The sequence below is a fragment of the Microtus oregoni genome, unplaced genomic scaffold, assembly GCF_018167655.1.
Source record: "Microtus oregoni isolate MIOR12 unplaced genomic scaffold, Mior012 000037F_ref0000500, whole genome shotgun sequence".
Taxonomy (NCBI): Eukaryota; Metazoa; Chordata; class Mammalia; order Rodentia; family Cricetidae; genus Microtus; species Microtus oregoni.
In genome coordinates this window covers 25,864,897-25,883,893 of record NW_024543096.1, presented here as the reverse complement: position 1 = coordinate 25,883,893, position 18,997 = coordinate 25,864,897, and the positions used below count along the sequence as shown (strand labels likewise).

Here is an 18,997-nt window from a genome sequence, read left to right as displayed (position 1 = left end):
CTGATCTTAGATTGTCAATTCCACATCTTAGAGGTGACTTCAGCCTCGTTTCAGACACTTTACCTCTGATCTGCTTTGAGTCTGCCACCTGTCCATGGTTCTAATGGGAGTTGAAGACACACTAACTGGGAGGGTTCCCTTTATTTTTTCTGGCTCTTTCCTTTCCCTTTGAACTTTTCCATTGACATCATTTCTGGCTTTTTGTTGCTTCCCGAGTCAGGAATCCTGTGTCTGCCTGCTTCTTGAGCTGTGATGCCAACCTTGGTCCCTGCTCCATCATGAGAGGGCAATCACCATGAGTCAGCCTGTCTTATACACTCAACAAGGCTAAAATGGCTTCTGATTAGTCTCTTATTTTTAATTCACATCTGAGACTTTGTCTCAGCCTTCCTAGTAAGTTTTCTCCACTGTGAATAGCTAAGTCACGTGGCTGCTCCTTGAGTAGTCACTATAGGAAGATAGAATAATCTAATCTGCAGCTGCCTGAGTTCCTAGGAAACTGTTGGGAGTTAACAGAAGTCAGCACATATTGTCAAACCTGACTTTTGTGTTAACTTAGACAGGGGAACTATGTGTATATGATTTAGGAACTAAAGCCAGGTGTGGGGTTGCACTTTTTTTATCCCAGCACTCAGGGAGTTGGATCTTTTTGAGTTCAAGACAACCCTGGTCTACATGGAGAGTTCCAGGACTATGTAGAGACCCTGACTCAAAAATATGTGTTTGTGTGTGTGCTGCACGTGCGTGCGTCATTTAAAAGCATGTTTACTATGATTCCTGACTGGAAAATATCTTTCTTGTCCTGGTAATACCTCATAATAGTGGTTTAAATGATACTATTATGAGAGTTGAAGCCATGTAGTCCTGATGAAATTTCATTGTTAGAACTGTAATAAAAATATTTCCTCTTCATTAACTATGTAGTAAAGTTCATTGTTCATGAAAATGGCAGTGAAGATTCTTTTGTGGGATGTCCAAACAGAGTGGTTTTCAAGACTCCCTGTTCTCAGAATCAGTTTGTACTGGTTCTGTGCTGTCTATTCCAGTAAAGGATGGCATAGTATGAATCTAATTCTTTTTTGTCTTTATATGATTAAATGAAGGAATTCTGTACTCCACGAGAGGAGAAAAAGCCTTGTGATATCCTTTTCCACAGGCGCTCCATGTTTTCGTATGGGTCCAATACTGACTGCATGATTTCTGTAATCTGTCACCCTGTTCTGTTGGTCTTTTCTGAAAGTTCACTTTCTGTTTTTATTGTATTTCTACCACCACTTAACTGATTTTTGTAATAAAATGTTATTGAGTTCTCTCTTTTGATCAGTGTGATCCTGGAACCATCTGTCTCGTAGCCTCATTTTCTCTAAGATGCAGAATCTCCAGCAACAGCCTAGCAGCCCTAAAGCAGGAAGAGGGTGGTGATGTGCTGGATGCAGGAGGACGGAGAACAGCTGCTCTCCTTTCTTCCTCCTCCAGTGTCACCCTCAAGAGAAAGGGTTCCCAACCATTTTCTTTAAATGTTAGGTTTTAATTATTAGTTGTTATTTTGTGTGAATAAGTGTTTTATAAGCCTACATGTCTGTGCACCATGTGTGTGCAGTGCCCTTGCAGACCAGAAAAGGGCATCGGATCTTTTGGGCCTGGAGTTACAGACAGTTGTCAGGCACCTTAAGACTGGTGGGAATTGAACCTGGTACCTCTGGAAGAGCAACCAGTGCTCTTAACCGGTAAGCCATCTCTCCAGTTTCAGTTCTCAACAATTCTTATATCACATTGTAATTAATTCTGTCCAGGAATTTTGATTCCATACCCTAGGTGGGGTTGGGGAGTAAGCCTGCTTTTCAGAAAGTAGAAAATTATGTGCATTTGGTTAAGTTTTAATAATCTTTAGAAGGATGTATTGTTGTATGCTTTAAAATATACACAAATGAAAATCTAGCAGTAGCTGACTATTATCATAATGACTATTGAGTTTTATCTGTGCTGACTGTAAGACAAAGTAATGAATACATGAGCATACATTTATTAACTAGAGAGCAGTAATTTCAGACTTGGTATGAGACACAGAAAAGGAAAGACCCCATCTGGGAATATAGCTAATATTCCAGGAACCAGAGTTTTGGTGTTAATCACCTTTAATTGTTACAGAACCATTAAAAAATTAGAGGTATCACCATTTGAGGGTTATTGCACTTGGTTATGCTACTGCCTTATACCTTTCTGGGGTTCCAGTTTCTTCCTAAGTTTTAAGGCTCTTTGTTGTTAAGAATTAGTGTCTTTTCTGGCATACTCTTGCTGTTCTGAATTTCCCTCAGACAAACTCTGTGTCTTTAATGTACCTCATGCATTCCATCCTTGTCTTTGCCTAGCTGTAACCCAGTTTTCTCCTACAAGGGCCATGTGCTCTGTAAACTACTTTTCTCTGTCCCCCTTTTGCCCTTTCTTTCCTATCTGGGAGTTCAGAATTCCCCTTTAAGCAGTTCCATTTCGTGCAGCCAACCATGTTTTGGTTCCATCTATGCCTATTCTTTCTTCACCAACTGTGCCGGCAGCTCTTTGTGAGTACGTATCAGTATCATGCCATTTACTTCTGTCCCCCAGATGCCTAAAATCATCTTTTTATTGAGCTTCATATAATCAGATAGTTAGCGATTTCATGACTCATATTTGTTTTGCTCTAAACCAAGCTAATATAAATTGTGCCATAGTGGGTTTTATACTGCTTCACTTTGCTGCCTAAGAGAGCATTGCAGGTCACTTTTAGAGAAGTGAAAATATATTCTTATATCTTAACCTTTGGCACGTGTTGTTGGGCTTCCACGGACAGGCTTTCTGCTAGTCACATGCAGATTTATATTTGGCATATGTACAAATAGGATATAGATATGTTTTTGTTCACACTGTTAATTTTTTCATTATTATGACTTCAGTTTTACGTTGTCTCTAGTATTAATGCTTTTATCTAGGGTTAAAACTTAGCTAACAGTAACATGGTATCATATTTGATACAATTAAGCACATTTTATGGGTACAAATTTATATAAAGGAAAGGAAATCTTATTTTAAAGATGAACTGCACTATTTAGAAATCTGAGATCCTTTTGACATTGCAGCTGAGTTAAACAAATAATCTTTCCACCATTATAAGTAGTACATGTAGTTAAAAATACATTTATACATATTATTTTTAAAAACCTAGTTAACTTTAAAATATGTAAGTTTTCTTGTCGTTTAGGGTTCTGTGAGGCTGATCATCAAGAGGGTTGCAAATCATTGGTGGTTTCTATTTTCAGATTTCCACATCCCGGAGTAATTTGCTTTAATTTCACCCAATTTAACCTATACTTCACACCATCACCATTCAGCTTTAATAGCTATGTTCTATGCATAAGAAAAGCAGATAAATGTCCACAATTAGGCTGCAAATGATTACGACTAGTTAGGGCTTTAGGAAGACAAAACTTAAAGGGCTGTGGCGCCAAACAAAGCACAAAGGAGGCTGGAAATCCGGCCCGAGAAGTCAGGGCCGCCTGCATCTGATTTCCACTTGATAGTTGATTTTACTTTTCCTAATGTATTGGCAGGTGTGCCCGTTCTGAGGATTGTTCATCGTTAAAGAATATTAGGAGTGCTCTGTTGTTAATTTACTTTGCTTGTAAATTTTTTTACTTCCTTGAATTTCAACATAGATAATCAGGTTTAATTAAAATGGTAGCATTTAAAAACTATAGATGGATAATTCATCTGAAATGTGCTGGTACTAATATGCCTTGTCAGCACATCTGTGAAGTGGAGGCTTTCTGAGATACTGATGTATACGTCAGATGACCCTATAGCACATGTGATGGGAGTAGAGTTTTAATAATTCTATATAGTGGATATGTACTATATATAATTCTTAGTATGTAATGTTCTCTGCATGTGCACACACAGAAAAGGCTCAGAGCTTGCTTTAACTCTGTCAGTATGCTTCCCTCCCCTTTCTATGGCTTATGTTCTAGTTGGCGGTTAGTATATGAAGTTGTTTTAATGTATAAAGAGTTTGTTTAAAAGATAAACTAGTCATTTTTATGTAGCAGCATTTTAGAAAATATTTGTAATTAGTTTATAATTAAAATAATGCATACAATAGCAAAATGACAAAGTAAAATATGATATTTTGGTGAATATATCATTACATCTCTTTACAAATTATTTTTTTATATTTCAGTCAAAGTTTGAAGGGTGAAAATACCTTCCTGAAAATAGCATAATGAATATAAATATAATATAAAAATAATTCAAAGTTTTGTGTTAGAGGTCAGCTTCAGACATCCTGTTAGATATTCTCTCAGAAAACCTGCATTGATAAGTATGGCAATGTTGATGTGTAATAACTTTTTATAATTTATGTGCAGCTAGAATTTAAGTGAAATACTCTTCATTTTATAAATGAAATGTTCACTGTTATATAAGGTAGCATACTTATTTAAAATAATACTTATTTACATACTTTATTTTCTTAAATAATAGCCAGATAATGCCATGTTAGTTTGCTTAAACCCAAATAAATGTAATCGGAATAGTCAATGTCATTGTTTGTCTTATTCACTGTAGCAAACATGTCTATAAGCGCAGGCATAGTTGCCAACTTTAAAACAGTGCTCCGGAATCAGTTCTTCAGGCACCTTTAGTGTTAAGATCCAGTGCATGTGGGAAAGAGCAGTGAAGCCTAACTTTAGATGGCCTTATTTTTAAAGACACTAGTTAATTCTCTTTTCTACAGAGTAGGCCGGTACGGTCATGCAAGACAATGCAGCTCCACAGTGTCGGTTCTGTTAAACTAGTTTCATATGCTATATCATAAAACTTTCAGTCCAATCAGCAACTAAATTTAAATACTGCAAATTGTAGCAGCAAAACAATAATTCTGCTGATTAGCCCCTTTCCATTTCTTGTAAGTGAACTGTTTATGCTGTTGAGTACCTTTTGAAAAAAGAAAAAGCCAAAACAGCCTTGATTAGTCAAGGAGTAATTGGATGACTTGATTTTAGCAAGAGAATGAATTGGTTGATGATAGCCTGTAACTAAGTGTAGTGGTTCTGTTCAGATGAATACATAACATACAGCCATCAGATCCCGACAGGTAGAGCTTATGGCAGTGCTGACAATCTAGTGGTGGGGTGAGAAGACAGAAATGGATGTCAGCAAGTTTGCCATAAAGTCTTTCGCTACAATTTTTGAGCTAATTTTTGAAGGAATTCAACATTTATATTCCCCCACTTTGGGGATAAGTGTCAAAATCCTGTATCTTGTTATTGTAGTTCCCTGAACTGTCCTTCAAAGACGAAGGTCTAACGTGGTTATTTGATCAGCAGTGTTGCATCCTTTCCCTTCCCTTTTTGTTAAAGATCTGGAGTGAGTGAAGACAATGGTTGTTAGTGCAGCAACCATTGGGTAAGCTGACCGTCCTCCTTGTATTCCTATCTAACTGCCTGAAGTCTTGGTTATGCCAGAATATTTGCATACTGCATTCTTATAATAACTCCTTGGTTGTTTTGAAGACTGCATATGAAATAGAGTACAGTTTTTAACGAACATCCTCATTTATAAGTAGTCGTCAGTAAGCCCAGTTGTACTGTTACTGTCATCTCTTTATCCCTCCCCCAAGTATACTAGTTGCGTCTTCTGTGCTATAATGTGTATGTGGGCCCACAAGTGTCAGTTGCATAAAATATGGAGTCCTTTTTTTTTCTTTTTTTTTTTGCTATGTGAAGGAAATAGCAGAGGTAGACCTGCATAACTAGCTAAAGGGGTAATAAACGCTATAAGGTATAGGCCCATCCAAGTCGTTCTGGCACTGGCTTTGATTTGGCACCACCTGGTGGTGAGTACTTGCTTTGGTTTAACTATCCGTGGTCATGGCTAGATTTTTGTGGACAGATGAGATCTGTTGAAGTAGGCTTCTAGAAATCTCTCAAGTAGTTGGTGTGTATTTTGTTGGGCCAATTCAAGTGGGTTGTGTTGGAAGACTGGCGGGAAAGTAAGATCCTACGTAAGGCAGTCTGCTTCCGAAGGACATACTTGTTTATTATCTTCAGTCTCTCCAGTCTTGGTTTACCTTAGAACTGTGAGTCGTGTGGCCAAGAGCGTAATCATTTTGTCTGACATATGTTGCCTGGTTTGAGGGTATCTACTACTTCCATAATAATACTTTCGTTTGGTCCAAGGATGTGATCTCCTGATATAGTGTGGATATAGTCATCATCTTCGTATTCCAATACCAAATAAATGATGAGGAATTCTTCTATTTCTTTATTCCCCCTTCTGTATATTAGAAAACTGAATTTAAAGTAAAAACCCAATAATATTTTGAGGAACGGCTGTATAAAACAGCTGTTTTTAAAATTAATCTGTATTTTTATTAATTAGGCCTTTTTAAAATTAATAGCTATTACATGTCTACATTGTTCAAGTATTTAAACACCAGCTTAAAACTCTAGTAGAAACAATATTTTCTCTCTTATCACAGCATCAATACATTTAAATATGCTACTAAAAATAATTTATACTTCCATCAAAGCCTGTGTGTGAATCTGAATCTACATTCCAGTTGCTCTGTGCACTGCCTCTTTTCTAGTTTGAAGCCTTGAGGGTTTTTCCCATCAACCTGTTATCCTTTATTCTAGATTAACTTTTTTTACATTTATTATATGCTGATCTGTCTTTCCTATTTGATTGTAAATATCTTGGGGAGCATAAACTAATTTTATTCTGCTTTCTTCCCCTTCTGTAAAGGTTTCACAGGAGAAGAAAGGGCCCGAACTGCTCTGGGCAGCCGGTTTCCTCCTGGTTGCTCAGGTGTTGCTCAGCTTCTTTTCTGCGTGCTTGACCTCGTGTGACCTCCCTTTGTTTTGGTGAACTTGCAAGTCCCTTCATTCTTAAAAACCTGGTGGTTTCTGTTTAGAGTGCTGCTGATTGGATTGTTTTTCTTGGAAGGTTGTAATTGGTCAGACACTTGTTCAGGAGCTGTGCCCATCTTCTTACTTCTGCTTTTGTTTACCGAGTGTACTTTTCTGAGGTTTGCAGTATGAGATCGTGGGACCTCCTTGCTTGGCAGTGACTGTTCCAGTTTTCTTATCTTGAGGAAGTGCCTTTCCACCCAACATCTAATAGAGACTTGTTTAAAAATGTCTAGAAGGTGTGTATTTTTATGGTGCTACACACATACACACATTGAATCCCAGCATTCAGGTGGTAGAACAAAAACAAAAAAAGTAATGTTCTACAAACAAACAAGATCATAGAGAAAGTTCTGAGAGAAAGACTGCAAATGGCTGCCTCACTAGTGGAGGGCTGCTCAGGAGATCAGGTCACCCCCCCCCCCCCCAAAGTCACATTCATTCCTTTTTCTTCTTTGTTTGTTGAGACAGGGTTTCTCTGTGTAGCCCTGGCTGTCCTGAAATTCACTCTGTAGACCAGGCTGGCCTCAAACTCACAGAGATCCGCCTGCCTCTGCTTCCTGAGTGCTGGGATTAAAGGCGTGCGCCACCACTGCCCGGTTCACATTCACCCTTAAAATGCGTAGCTTCGTCTCCCCTCTTCTGCAAAGCAGCCTTAGAAGAATCCAGATCTGCGCGTTCCCTACCACCTCTGACTCATATAAGAGTTTGGAGATTTCTTTGGAATAAAGTACAATAAAAATGATTATTGAATATACTGTGTGATTCCTGGGACAAATATATATTATTCTAAATGCAGTTTCTGAGAAAATCAGTTTTATATATTTCTGAGGAGTTATAGGGAGGGTGAAATGCAGAGGACATAGAAAGGGCTTTTACTGCCATTTATGTTTCTGTGAATAAAGGGTTTCACATGTGCTACCTGCCGTTCAGTAAATAGACTGAGCAGCAAATCTTGGATTATTTTCTAATGCTGGTGCCACAGTAGCGCACTTTGAAACTCTCTCAGCCTTCCCAGCCTTCTTCTGCACTCTGTCCTGCGTCTACTGAGAATACTGTTCCTCCTCCTACCTCCAAAGCATCTCACACACAGTGTTTTCATAGCCTCGGTCTCACTGAAATGAAATCTCCATGAGTTTCCTCTGACCTTTCCCTGTATTTAAACTGCTGCAGTAATCTGTCCATTCTATTCATATGACCTGTAATGTGCACTTCAAATATTAAATGATCCTGTTCCTAGCTGACTGATCTTGTCTTTCCATTTCCACCTGTGTCTTGGTCAGAGCTGATAGATACACAGTTTGGTGTAAGGTAAGATAATGAATAAGAGAATCAATGAATGTTTCTGTATTTATTCATATTGAAAATATATAATGTCATAGAAGAAATGTACATTCTAGAAGCTAAAACAGCAAAAGATAAATTTCACAGCACATATTAACGTATTCAACAAACATTGCTAGGAAACCAGTGCTGAGCATATCAAACATGTAAGGTAGCGGATACAGAAAAGTCCTTATAATTTCTTGTCATCTCTGAATTCCCCATCAGTTAGTGCTGGGCTCTACTCCTTTAGATTATAAAGCACCTGCATAGAGTTCCAGAGAAGAAAGTGGTCTTATGATTTTTCTCAGTTGCTCACTTTCTTCCATCTGCATGGCACACTTGGAGAAATGTGGTCTGAGATCTCTCCTGAGTCTGACTTTGTAGCATGAGAGACTAATGATCACCAGAGAGCACATAGACTCGTTATGTAGATGACATGAGAGCAGTCAAATCTGAAAATAAAACAAAGTAGAGTTACAAAGACTATTTAGTTAGGGGATAAGATGGATGATCTTAATGAGAAAAAGTAAAATGTAGCTAATTATCCAATTGGAAATGTGTAACAGTTAAAAATATCTGGTGCTGAGAAGGATGTAGCTTAGAAAGAAGGCATATATATATGTATGTATGTATATCCCTATATATATGTATATGTCCCTATATATGCCTTCTAAGCTTTATATATATGTATGTGAGCTTGAGCTGAGGATATGCACATGGAGAAGATATTAGAGGGAGGCCTTTCCTACAGGTGGAAGACACATGGTGTGTTAGAAGTCAGGACACTAGTGAAGACACATGGTGTGTTAGAAGTCAGGACACTAGTGAAGACACATGGTGTGTTAGAAGTCAGGACACTAGTGAAGACACATGGTGTGTTAGAAGTCAGGACACTAGTGAAGACACATGGTGTGTTAGAAGTCAGGACACTAGTGAAGACACATGGTGTGTTAGAAGTCAGGACACTAGTGAGATGCTATTCAGGAGACTTGCACAGCAGAAGTAGCTCCACACTCTAGGTACAGTGAATCCCAATTCTAATAAAAATATCAAATTTGTCCGTGTATTTAAAGTGTCTGTTACAGTATAGAACAAGCAGTGGGATCTTGTTGAGAGGCGAACCCTCCTCTCACTAAGGAACAACTTCTCTCTGCTTCTGTGGAGAGAGAGTCGCTGCATCGCAGCACCTAAAAATGTGAAGCCCTCGAGCGGTTGAATATAATTAACCACAGGTGTTGACTCTGAATTATAATTCATAAGTTTTAAGTGACTTTAGGGGTTTCTTAGATGGTATGATTGTATAATTATGTACAGTGTAAGAATAGTACTAGTAGCTGTTGGGCAGGATTTTCTGGGGTTTTGTACGCCTGAAATAACTGTGGTATAGTACTGTTTACTATAGTTGTGCCAGTTAAGTGTGACACTCAAAATCAAAGGCTTTCTTGTTTACAACTATCCCACTAGAAGCTTCCATTTCAACAGAGCTCATCTTTTTATATCTGTTTCTTTCTATCTTACCTTCCTCACCCAATATTTTTGTTTCAATTCATTGCTTAAAAGTATGTTATTTGGGAGCTGAAGAGATGGCCCAGTGGCTCTTCTTCCAAAGGACCTGAGTTCAATTCCCAGCACCCACATGGCAGCTCACAACTGTCTGTAACTCCAGTTCCAGGAGATCTGCCATCATCACACAGACATGCATGTAGGCCAAACACCAATACATATAGAATAAAGATAAATAAATTAAAAAAAAGAGTATGTTATTTTTAATTTTAATGAAGTCTTCAAATTAAGGGAAGATAATGATTTCTCGGAACTCAACTGACCCACTTTATTATTCTTATAGTAAATACTTATTTGTCTTAAGATCTGGATTATTTTTAATCACAGCATTCTTGATTGCTTCCATATAAGTTAATTAACTGGTGCAAAAGCTCCCTGTGAATCCTTTATAATTTATTTAATTTTAGATTAACCTCTTAAAGTCAGCTACATGTACATTTTGTTTTACTAAGATTTAAAATTTTTAAATGTATTTTATGTATTTGAGTGTTTGGCTTGTATGTGTGTATGTGCATTGTTTGAGTGCTTGGTGCCTGCAGAGACGAGAAGAGGACGACAGACCCCCTGGAACTGGAGTTACAGACTGTAGTGATATTTTGTTTGTGTTTTAGCAAATAAAGCTTGCCTGAAGATCAGACTGCAGAGCTAAACTACTGGAGGCCAGGCAGTAGTGGCACACACCTTTAATCCCAGGACATCTCTGTTAGTTCAAGGCTGCCCAGGGCTACACAAGATTGAATCTGTCTAAAAGAGAAACAGAGGTCCATACAAAGGTGATCCCTACAGTTGGGATCCCATGCCTCTAATCCCAGCACTAGGGAGGTGGAGACAGGAAGGGATATGACTGGGAAGAGACAGAAAAGGTCAAATGGTGTGCACTGATGACAATACTATACCCAGCTCATTGTTTTCTATGCTGACTTCAACCTAAAAGCATATGTGTGCCTATATCTTCTGCTTTAGAAATGTGGCTTCCTGACTTTTTAGTGGTTTTGGTAGGAATGAATTAAAATGTAGATTTTTCAGAACATTTGCTGTTTACCTTGAAAGACAAGCTGGAATGTAATAATATGCAGATGCCTTGATGCTGATTTGATATGACTGTTTGTGTGGCGTTTCTTATCTCTTTTTCTAGAGCAGTGGTTCTCAATCTTCCTAATGCTGCAACCCTTTGATATAGTTCCTCATGTTGTAGTGACCCCCAAACATAAAATTATTTTCGCTGCTACTTCACAACTGTAATTTCACTACTGTTATGGATTTTAATGTGAATATTTTTAGAGTTAGAGGACCTAAGGGGTCATGACCCACAGATTGAGAACCACTGTCCTACCAAGTATTCAGTTTGATTATATAATACCTTTTGCTTCATATCTAGTGTGGGCTTTTAAGTTTTTATGCATTGGCTTTACTATAATGCATATAAAAATCCTTTGACTTGAAACCATGTAGTGATCTCTCAGCTTCTCTTTTTGCCTTCCACCTACTCTGCCTGGCCCAGGCTATCCTGAAACTCACTGGCCTTGAACTCAGAGAGATATCTCCCCCCCCCCTCCCTCCTGAATGATGGGATTAAAGGTGTGTGCCACCACAGCCTGCCTCCAACTCTAGTTGGAGTTGTTTTCTGCAGCTGACATTCATCCTGTCTTTATGTCTCCCACTCATATCCCGTTGAGTTTCTTCTCATGGCATTTGGGGTACAGTGGTGTGCTGCCACTGCCTTTAGTTCTTTCCTACTTCTGGTTGGTCTTTTAAACACGCTCTTTACATGAGAGCCATTGCTGGCTTCCTGCTGCCTAACAAATGAGAAGCACACTTGACGCTGCTAGCTGTAGCTTCCTGTGTCTTTCCCTCTTCAGTGTACTCCTCTCCACTAAGGTTCTTTTCAACCTTCAGTTCAGCTTGAGGAACATATACCTCTGTGAACTTTTTTTTTTTTCTTGGTTTTTCGAGACAGGGTTTCTCTGTGGCTTTGGAACCTGTCCTGGAACTAGCTCTGTAGACCAGGCTGGTCTCGAACTCACAGAGATCCGCCTGCCTCTGCCTCCCGAGTGCTGGGATTAAAGGCGTGCGCCACCACCGCCCGGCCCTCTGTGAACTTTTATTTTTAAACTGTTTAATTATATCTGAGATCCTACTGGTTTTTGTTTGTTTTTAGCCCATTTATGCTTTTTTAAAACAGACTAGTTTGTTTTGCCAACTAGTTTGTACAGTGTACAAGACCAAAATCTTGTTTTTGTTTGAAATTCTCACAGACTTAGCACATTGGTAGATTTATAAGGGAACTTATGTTGGTTGGGAATGTTATAATTAGCGAGTCATATTGTAGTTTGCATGTGTGTTGATGGTGGCAGTTTGCATATCAAGTAATTCTTTATCCCTGCATTTTATAGTGTAGAGAATAGAAGAACAGGTCCAACCAGATCTTGTATCCTTTTATACACAAGACAGCCCTAGGTGTGCTGTGTAGAATATCGCTTCCGTGGCCTGCGGCGTGTGCAGTGCTGCTGTGAAGCTTGACATTTTCTCCTAACATCTAGCATCCAAGAATATTTTGCAAACTCAGATGTAAGAAGTAAGATAGCAAAGTATGAGAGATGCTGGTGTGTCTCATTGGTGGAATATTTATCTATCACATGAGAGGATTCATTCTTAAGCACCAGCAAAACAAAAATCACATGAACAAAACCACCAACACCATACAAAAGAAAAGGGTCTGAGAAGAAACTCATAAAGACAACAGCGGAGAGCAAGGGGGCTGTGCTTACACAGACGCCACGAAAGACTTGGTGCTCTCAGGTGAGCAGCCAGTCAGTCTTGAAGAATGTTGACTTGGTATCAGGAAGGCTAGTCGTTGCCGTGAATCCATCTTCCCTCCCTCCCTCCCTCCCTCCCTCCCTCCCTCCCTCCCTCCCTCATGTAGGGTCTTGTATAGCTCAGGCTAATCTCAAACTTACACTTTGAGCCTCCGTCTCTCAAATACTAGGAATCCATGGGTGTCCCATGATACCTGACCAGTGCTTGTGGTCCTTGCTATAGTGGATTTCTGATAGTGTTGTGGAAGCATATGGTTTGAGTTATAAAAAGGCTTAAGACATGGAGATTTAGCAGATGTAGGCAGTGCTTTCAGAATGTTTAGGTCTGAACTGGAGGAAGGAAGGCAGCAACTAAAGTGAAATTAATGTCCTGGAGCGATTAACATATTTGATTCAATATAGAATCTTAAATTTACTGAATGAAGTGTTTGAGGGAAAGAATTTGTGAAATGGAGGATGTACTAATAGCCTAAGGTGTCAGTAAATCAAAGGAACAATCTGTGAACAAACATTTACGGGAAGGAAGGAAAAGAAGAAATGACTTCTGTGACAGAGAGTAAAACCACCTAGTCCATGTGTCCGTAAAGGCTGATGGTTCTGGTGTTCAACAGAACCCAGTAAATGCGTTAGGAAAATTTAAATGCAGTTTCTTAATTACAACCCTCAATTTTATCCAAGTGCCCAAGATAATGGTGAGGAACCTGGTATTTGAAATTCTACTAGAAGCATAGGAACGTTAATGTAAGCTTCTTTATCAGTTTGTCTCACTTAAGCTTTTCACAATGAACAGTTTTTATAAAATAGGCCACTCTTTTTCTAAAACACAATAAAAAAGTTTATTTTAAATTTTTAGATTGTATTAAAAAGGTTTCTAAATTTTAGTTACAATTTTGGTCTTACAGTAATTAGCCAGAAAGAGAAAATCATTATTACTATATGTTGTGTCTAACTGTGTGGGTGTGTACAGAGAAAGACTGAAATATTAAATACAACAAACCTTTGCTTTTCAAACTCTTATTTTAAAAAGATTGGCCATAAACTAGCTCTAAGTTGGGTTCCACCACAAAGATTACCCAGCAGTCCTATCACGTTTCCTTTACTATCTTCATCCCAAGCCTCTCCCCCTAGGTGCTCGGCCGCTCCCCGTCCCTGCTCTGGTCAATAACCTAGCCTTAGATCCTCTGGAAATAACGGCAGGTCCAACTCCACCTCTTTAGTTTTCATCCAACCGTCCCTTCTTCCTGGGGTAAAACTGAAAACACTACTATGCCTAGTGCACCTCTCTCCTGTCCGCTGTTCCTTAGTTTTCAGGGCTGTTGTTGACTCCCTGTGGTCATTAGCTCTATAAAAAGATAATTGTACAGGATAATTTTCACTGAGTGTCATAGAAGATGCAGTTGTTTCTTTTTTTTTCTCCCCCCCCCCTTCCTCTTGATTTGGCCAGGCATGACCTTGAACCTCTGACGTTCTTGTTTCCACCCTGCGTGTACTAGGTTTACAGGTGTGTCTCACTGAAATGCCACAGAAACACTCCCGACTCACCTGCACCCCAGACGGACTTAGTTATCTCAGTCACTGGCAATGCTGCCTATGTTGTTCTTAGTAAGAAACACTATTGTGCCCGTCAGCTGGGGCTTATGTGTTTGTTGTGTTTAGTAGGAAGTACACCCAGTTTGGGTTTTTTGGTTTTTGTTTTTTGCTTATTTTGTTGATTCAAATTCTGACATTTGATACATCAGTTTCATGCCCAAAGCACCTAAATATTTAAATACCTATATTAATAGCAGTATATATGTATGGCTGAACAATCTACATTAAGATGAAAAATCCTCGGCGCTTGTGTTTTAGAACTCCCTATAACCTGTAACAAGAATGTCCTGGTCTATGTTTCATAAAAATAAACTGTATTTGCTATTTCTTTCTCAAATTCAAGCTATCTCACAAGTCTATAATACTTCTGTCTAAAATAATTGATACTCTATGTTAGAAAACATTTCTCAGGCAGTATAATCAAATGGATGATTTTGATGAAATTAATTTGTTTATGTGTGTTTACTGTTTTGTGCCTATATCACTGCTTTCTGTTTATAATATTTCATAGCATTTATTCATTTTTGTGATACTGTTCTTTATCTGGTAATTTGAGTAAATCCCAGCTGAATTATGTTGCCACATTATGTCTCCCGAAGGGCATGAAGTCAGTACACATGCTTCAGTAATATCTGGTTGTTTTACCCTTATGTTTCCAGTTGGCAATTTGAAATTATGGCTTCAACTGCACTTTAAATATGTGATAATAGCATGTGTTTCTAATAAGGGCCAGCACTATTTTGTTCAGATAGTGTGAATGGTTGTCACTCACATACGACAAATGCACCTTCATCTGCTTCTTTGATAGCCCCCTAAAAACCATACCCTCAAATCAGGCCGATGAAATTAGCTGCTGTGTAAATTGTGTGTCTGAGTGGTTCATTATCTAATCACCGTCAGAACCACAGTGATAAAGTAGATTGAAGCAGAGAAGAGGTCTGCCAGATGATTTGAGCTCCCCCCAAATCTGGTTTCCCTTGGAAACCCTAATAGTGCAGTTTAGAACTTCAGGCTTCCATGCCTGCATTCAGTGTCTTTATATCCCAAACTTGAAAACCACCGGTAGCTCTGGAATAAAAGTTCTTTTTCCTATAAAGATAATAATGTTAACTTGTCCGTATCAGTTTTTTCAATGTTGACGCTCTTGAATGGTTATTTCTGTGGTTAGTATGTTAAGTGTTACCAAATGGTGGGGGATACTGTGGTCTGCTTGAGAAGAGTTAAGAATAATTGATTTGCTGTAGCTGTTTGCTCGCCATCTAAAGTCTTCACTCTGTTCACTCTGATTCCTTCCTTTATCTGCGTATTGAATGGGTCTCTTTAACTCACTTTAGGTGCTTTTGAAGATGATGATATCACGCATGTTGAAGGAAGTGTAGATCCCATTCGAGATATAGAAATAATTCATGAAGAGCTTCAGCTGAAAGATGAGGAAATGATTGGGCCCATTATAGATAAACTAGAGAAAGTGGCTGTGCGAGGAGGAGATAAGAAACTAAAGCCTGAATATGTAAGTAAACATTTACAACTTTTAAGGAAATATTTACTGTTATTATTGAATTTTAAAATAAAATAAAAACTGATAAGTTTCATTTGAGGGCACAACAAAAGTATAATGGTGATTAGCAAGCCATGGTGTAGTAATATTGAGAATTTGCAAGGTTATGGGGTAGATTTTTGAGTTTTAGTACTTAGTGAAACATAGCTTTGCAATGAAAAACTAGGTTTTGAAATATGAGTATATGGACTTTATAGGTTTGAATTAGTGATTTACACAAAAGATGGATCTTACTTTGGGGTAGACAGAATGAGTATACTGTGTGTGTACACGTGTGTGGCATGTAGGTGCACATATGGTACATTGTACACGTGAGGTCAGAGAATAACTTCAAGGGTTGGTCCTCTTTGCATTTTTATTGAAACTGGGCCTTTAGTCGTTCACCACTGCGTGTACCAGGCTAGCTGCTCTGTACACTTCGGGGATTCCCCCTCTCTGCCTGAGGAGCACTAGGGTTACAGAGCCTACTGTGTGTGACTTTACGTGGGTTTTGGGGATTTGAACTTAGGTCTTTGTGCTTCTATGGCAAGCACTTCGCCTAGTGAGCCACCATTATCTATACTACTTGGATATATTTTTAATCACATTAGTGAATTATTTTTAGTAGTATTGTGATAGATGTTTCAAGGTTTTGAAGTTTTATACAGTGGAATTGTACTTTTCATTAAAAAAGGAATGCCATAATTCTACTGTTTTATTTATTCACGCCTTCCAGTAACTGTTCTTGCCTTATGTGTAAATTTGTTGTAGAAATAACTTTCTCTTTGTATGTTACTTTTATTGCGGTGTTTGTTTTAGTTTTCTGAAGGTGATTATACCATTTCCCCTCCCACATTTATCTTGGTGGGGTTTTTTTGTTTTTTTTTTTTAATATTTATTTATTTATTTATTTATTTATTTATTTATTATGCATACAATATTCTGTCTGGGTGCAAGCCTGAAGAGGGCACCAGACCTCATTACAGATGGTTGTCAGCCACCATGTGGTTGCTGGGAATTGAACTCAGGACCTTTGGAAGAGCAGGCAATGCTCTTAACCGCTGAGCCATCTCTCCAGCCCCTATCTAGGTGTTCTTAAGACTGCGCTCCTTAGAAAGAAACCCCGTGGCTCACAGAGCCGCAGCGCACCACTTCCAGAGCCTGCTTGCTCTTCTGAGGCTTTATGTTTCTGCTCTAAGCCAGCCTTTCAGTTCCTCTGGGCTTCCTTACTTGATCACAAGCTCCCCTCTTTCTGCCATGTGGCTGACCTCGCTTTCATTCCTGTTCTCCAGCAGTTGCTGAGGTCTACAGCCATCTGCCCTGGGCTTTCCTTTTCAACCCTAATGAAATCCTTCTCTTTAAATAAACTTTGGTTTTTCTGAAGGACGGAAGGATTCTATACTTGTCTTCTATTATTATCAATAAATAATAGTTAAGGGCTGGAGAGATGGCTCAGAGGTTAAGAGCACTGACTGCTCTTCCAAAGGTCCTGAGTTCAATTCCCAGCAACCACGTGGTGGCTCACAACCATCCGTAAGGAGATCTGGTGCCCTCTTCTGGCCTGCAGGGATACATGCAAACAATACTGACAATACTGTATACATAATAAATAAATAAATATTAAAAAAAATAAAAAAAATAAATAATAGTTAAGAGTGAAGCTTGATTTGGGGCGGGAAGACGTGTGTTATCAGTTTCCCTTGTGCTCTTACTGCTCTTGGTCATTTCCTGTACACATGAAGTAGAGAATGAAGAGGTGTCTAATGAAGTTGCATGAGGGTTAGGATAGAGAAGAAAACGGAATATGAGTTTAAAAACTATTCCTTGGCTGGGAGAGGGGGACTGGAATGTACCTGTCTTCTGGACATGCCACGACTGCTGTGCCCATGAACTCACAGCAGCTGTTTACCAGCATAAGACCCGCACAAGTACAAGCCTGTCATGGAGCAGGGAGGGGCTCAAAGCTCCCACCCCCAACTTGCATGCTATTGACAGCTAATGGCTGCTGGGGCAGGAAGAGTCTGTTTTATTTAAGGGTCTGGTCTTTGTTGCATTGACTGTGCTCCAGTGAATGCCCCATACTGATGAGTACATGAGTAATACAAATTGTACTTGGTGAGTTATTTAAAAAGTATGAAAAGACACAAAATTGGGGTGGTGGATCTGGGAGGAGTTGAGGTAAATATCCAAATACATTGTATGAAGTTATCAAAGAATTAATAAAATGTATAAAATAGTAAAGGTTAATACTAAGACAAAAATAATATTTCTACAGATGGAAATGTTGCTTAGCTGTAGAATGTTTGCTTAGCGTGTGCACACACATATATAAATATCCTCACACACATGGCTATGCACCCCAGCACATACACAGATAGCAGGCATAGTGAAAAACAGCTGCTATATACTTGAAGGGTCAAGGCAGGAGGATCAGAAGTTATAGGCAAGCCTTATTCCTTACTGGAGGGACTGCCTCATGAATAAAAGTGGGCGGTGAGATGGCTAGCGGGTAAATTGACACCCAAGCCTGACAATAGGAGTTTGGTTCTCCAATCCACATATGCCTTGTGGAGCCTGACCCCCATTACATGTGTGTATGCATAATATGAACATAAATACATACATAAATATGTTTAGAAAATCATCTCCTATTTTGTCTTATAAGAACTTTATTGTTAATCTTTCACATCTCAGTCTGTAATCTACCTGGGATTATCTTGTTGTTAGGAGTGTTAAGGTAATTATCATGTTTGATTCTTCTCCCTATTTGGTAAGATGTTGTTCAGCAGCCTTTACTAAAATCTGAAATACTTCTCTTCCTACTCCAGTGAATACCGCCTCCGTCATAGCAAAGAGCTTTGGGGTTTTAGCTCTAAGAACTCTCTTGCTGAAATGACAGCGACACACTAAAGACTTACTCCACTTTGCCATGGCCTCATTTTAACCAATTCTCAAGGGGGGGTAAAAAAAGAATTCTTGGAAGGATGTGTAAAACTTATTTCTGAAATGTGTAGCCCAGGTTGGCTTTGAACTTTGATCCTCCTGCTTATGGGATTCTAAATCCTGGGATTTTGAGTGTGTAAAAACATGCATGCCATAGGCTAGTAATTTTCCTTCCTTCCTTCATTCATTCATTCAATGTACAGTGTTCTGTCTGCATATATCCCTGTAGGCCAGAAGAAGACACCAGCTCTCATTATAGATGGTTGTGAGCCACCATGTGG

General features: G+C 38.9%; 1 protein-coding gene across 1 annotated transcript in view; it reads left to right on the top strand.

Moving 5' to 3' along the window:
* Ola1 (Obg like ATPase 1) overlaps window positions 1-18,997 on the top strand; it is a 125,361-nt gene that overhangs the window by 42,622 nt on the left and 63,742 nt on the right. Inside the window, exon 5 of the mRNA XM_041631548.1 lies at window positions 15,571-15,746. Within this exon, the coding sequence (XP_041487482.1) occupies window positions 15,571-15,746 (176 nt within the window). The remainder of the gene's footprint in view (window positions 1-15,570; window positions 15,747-18,997) is intronic.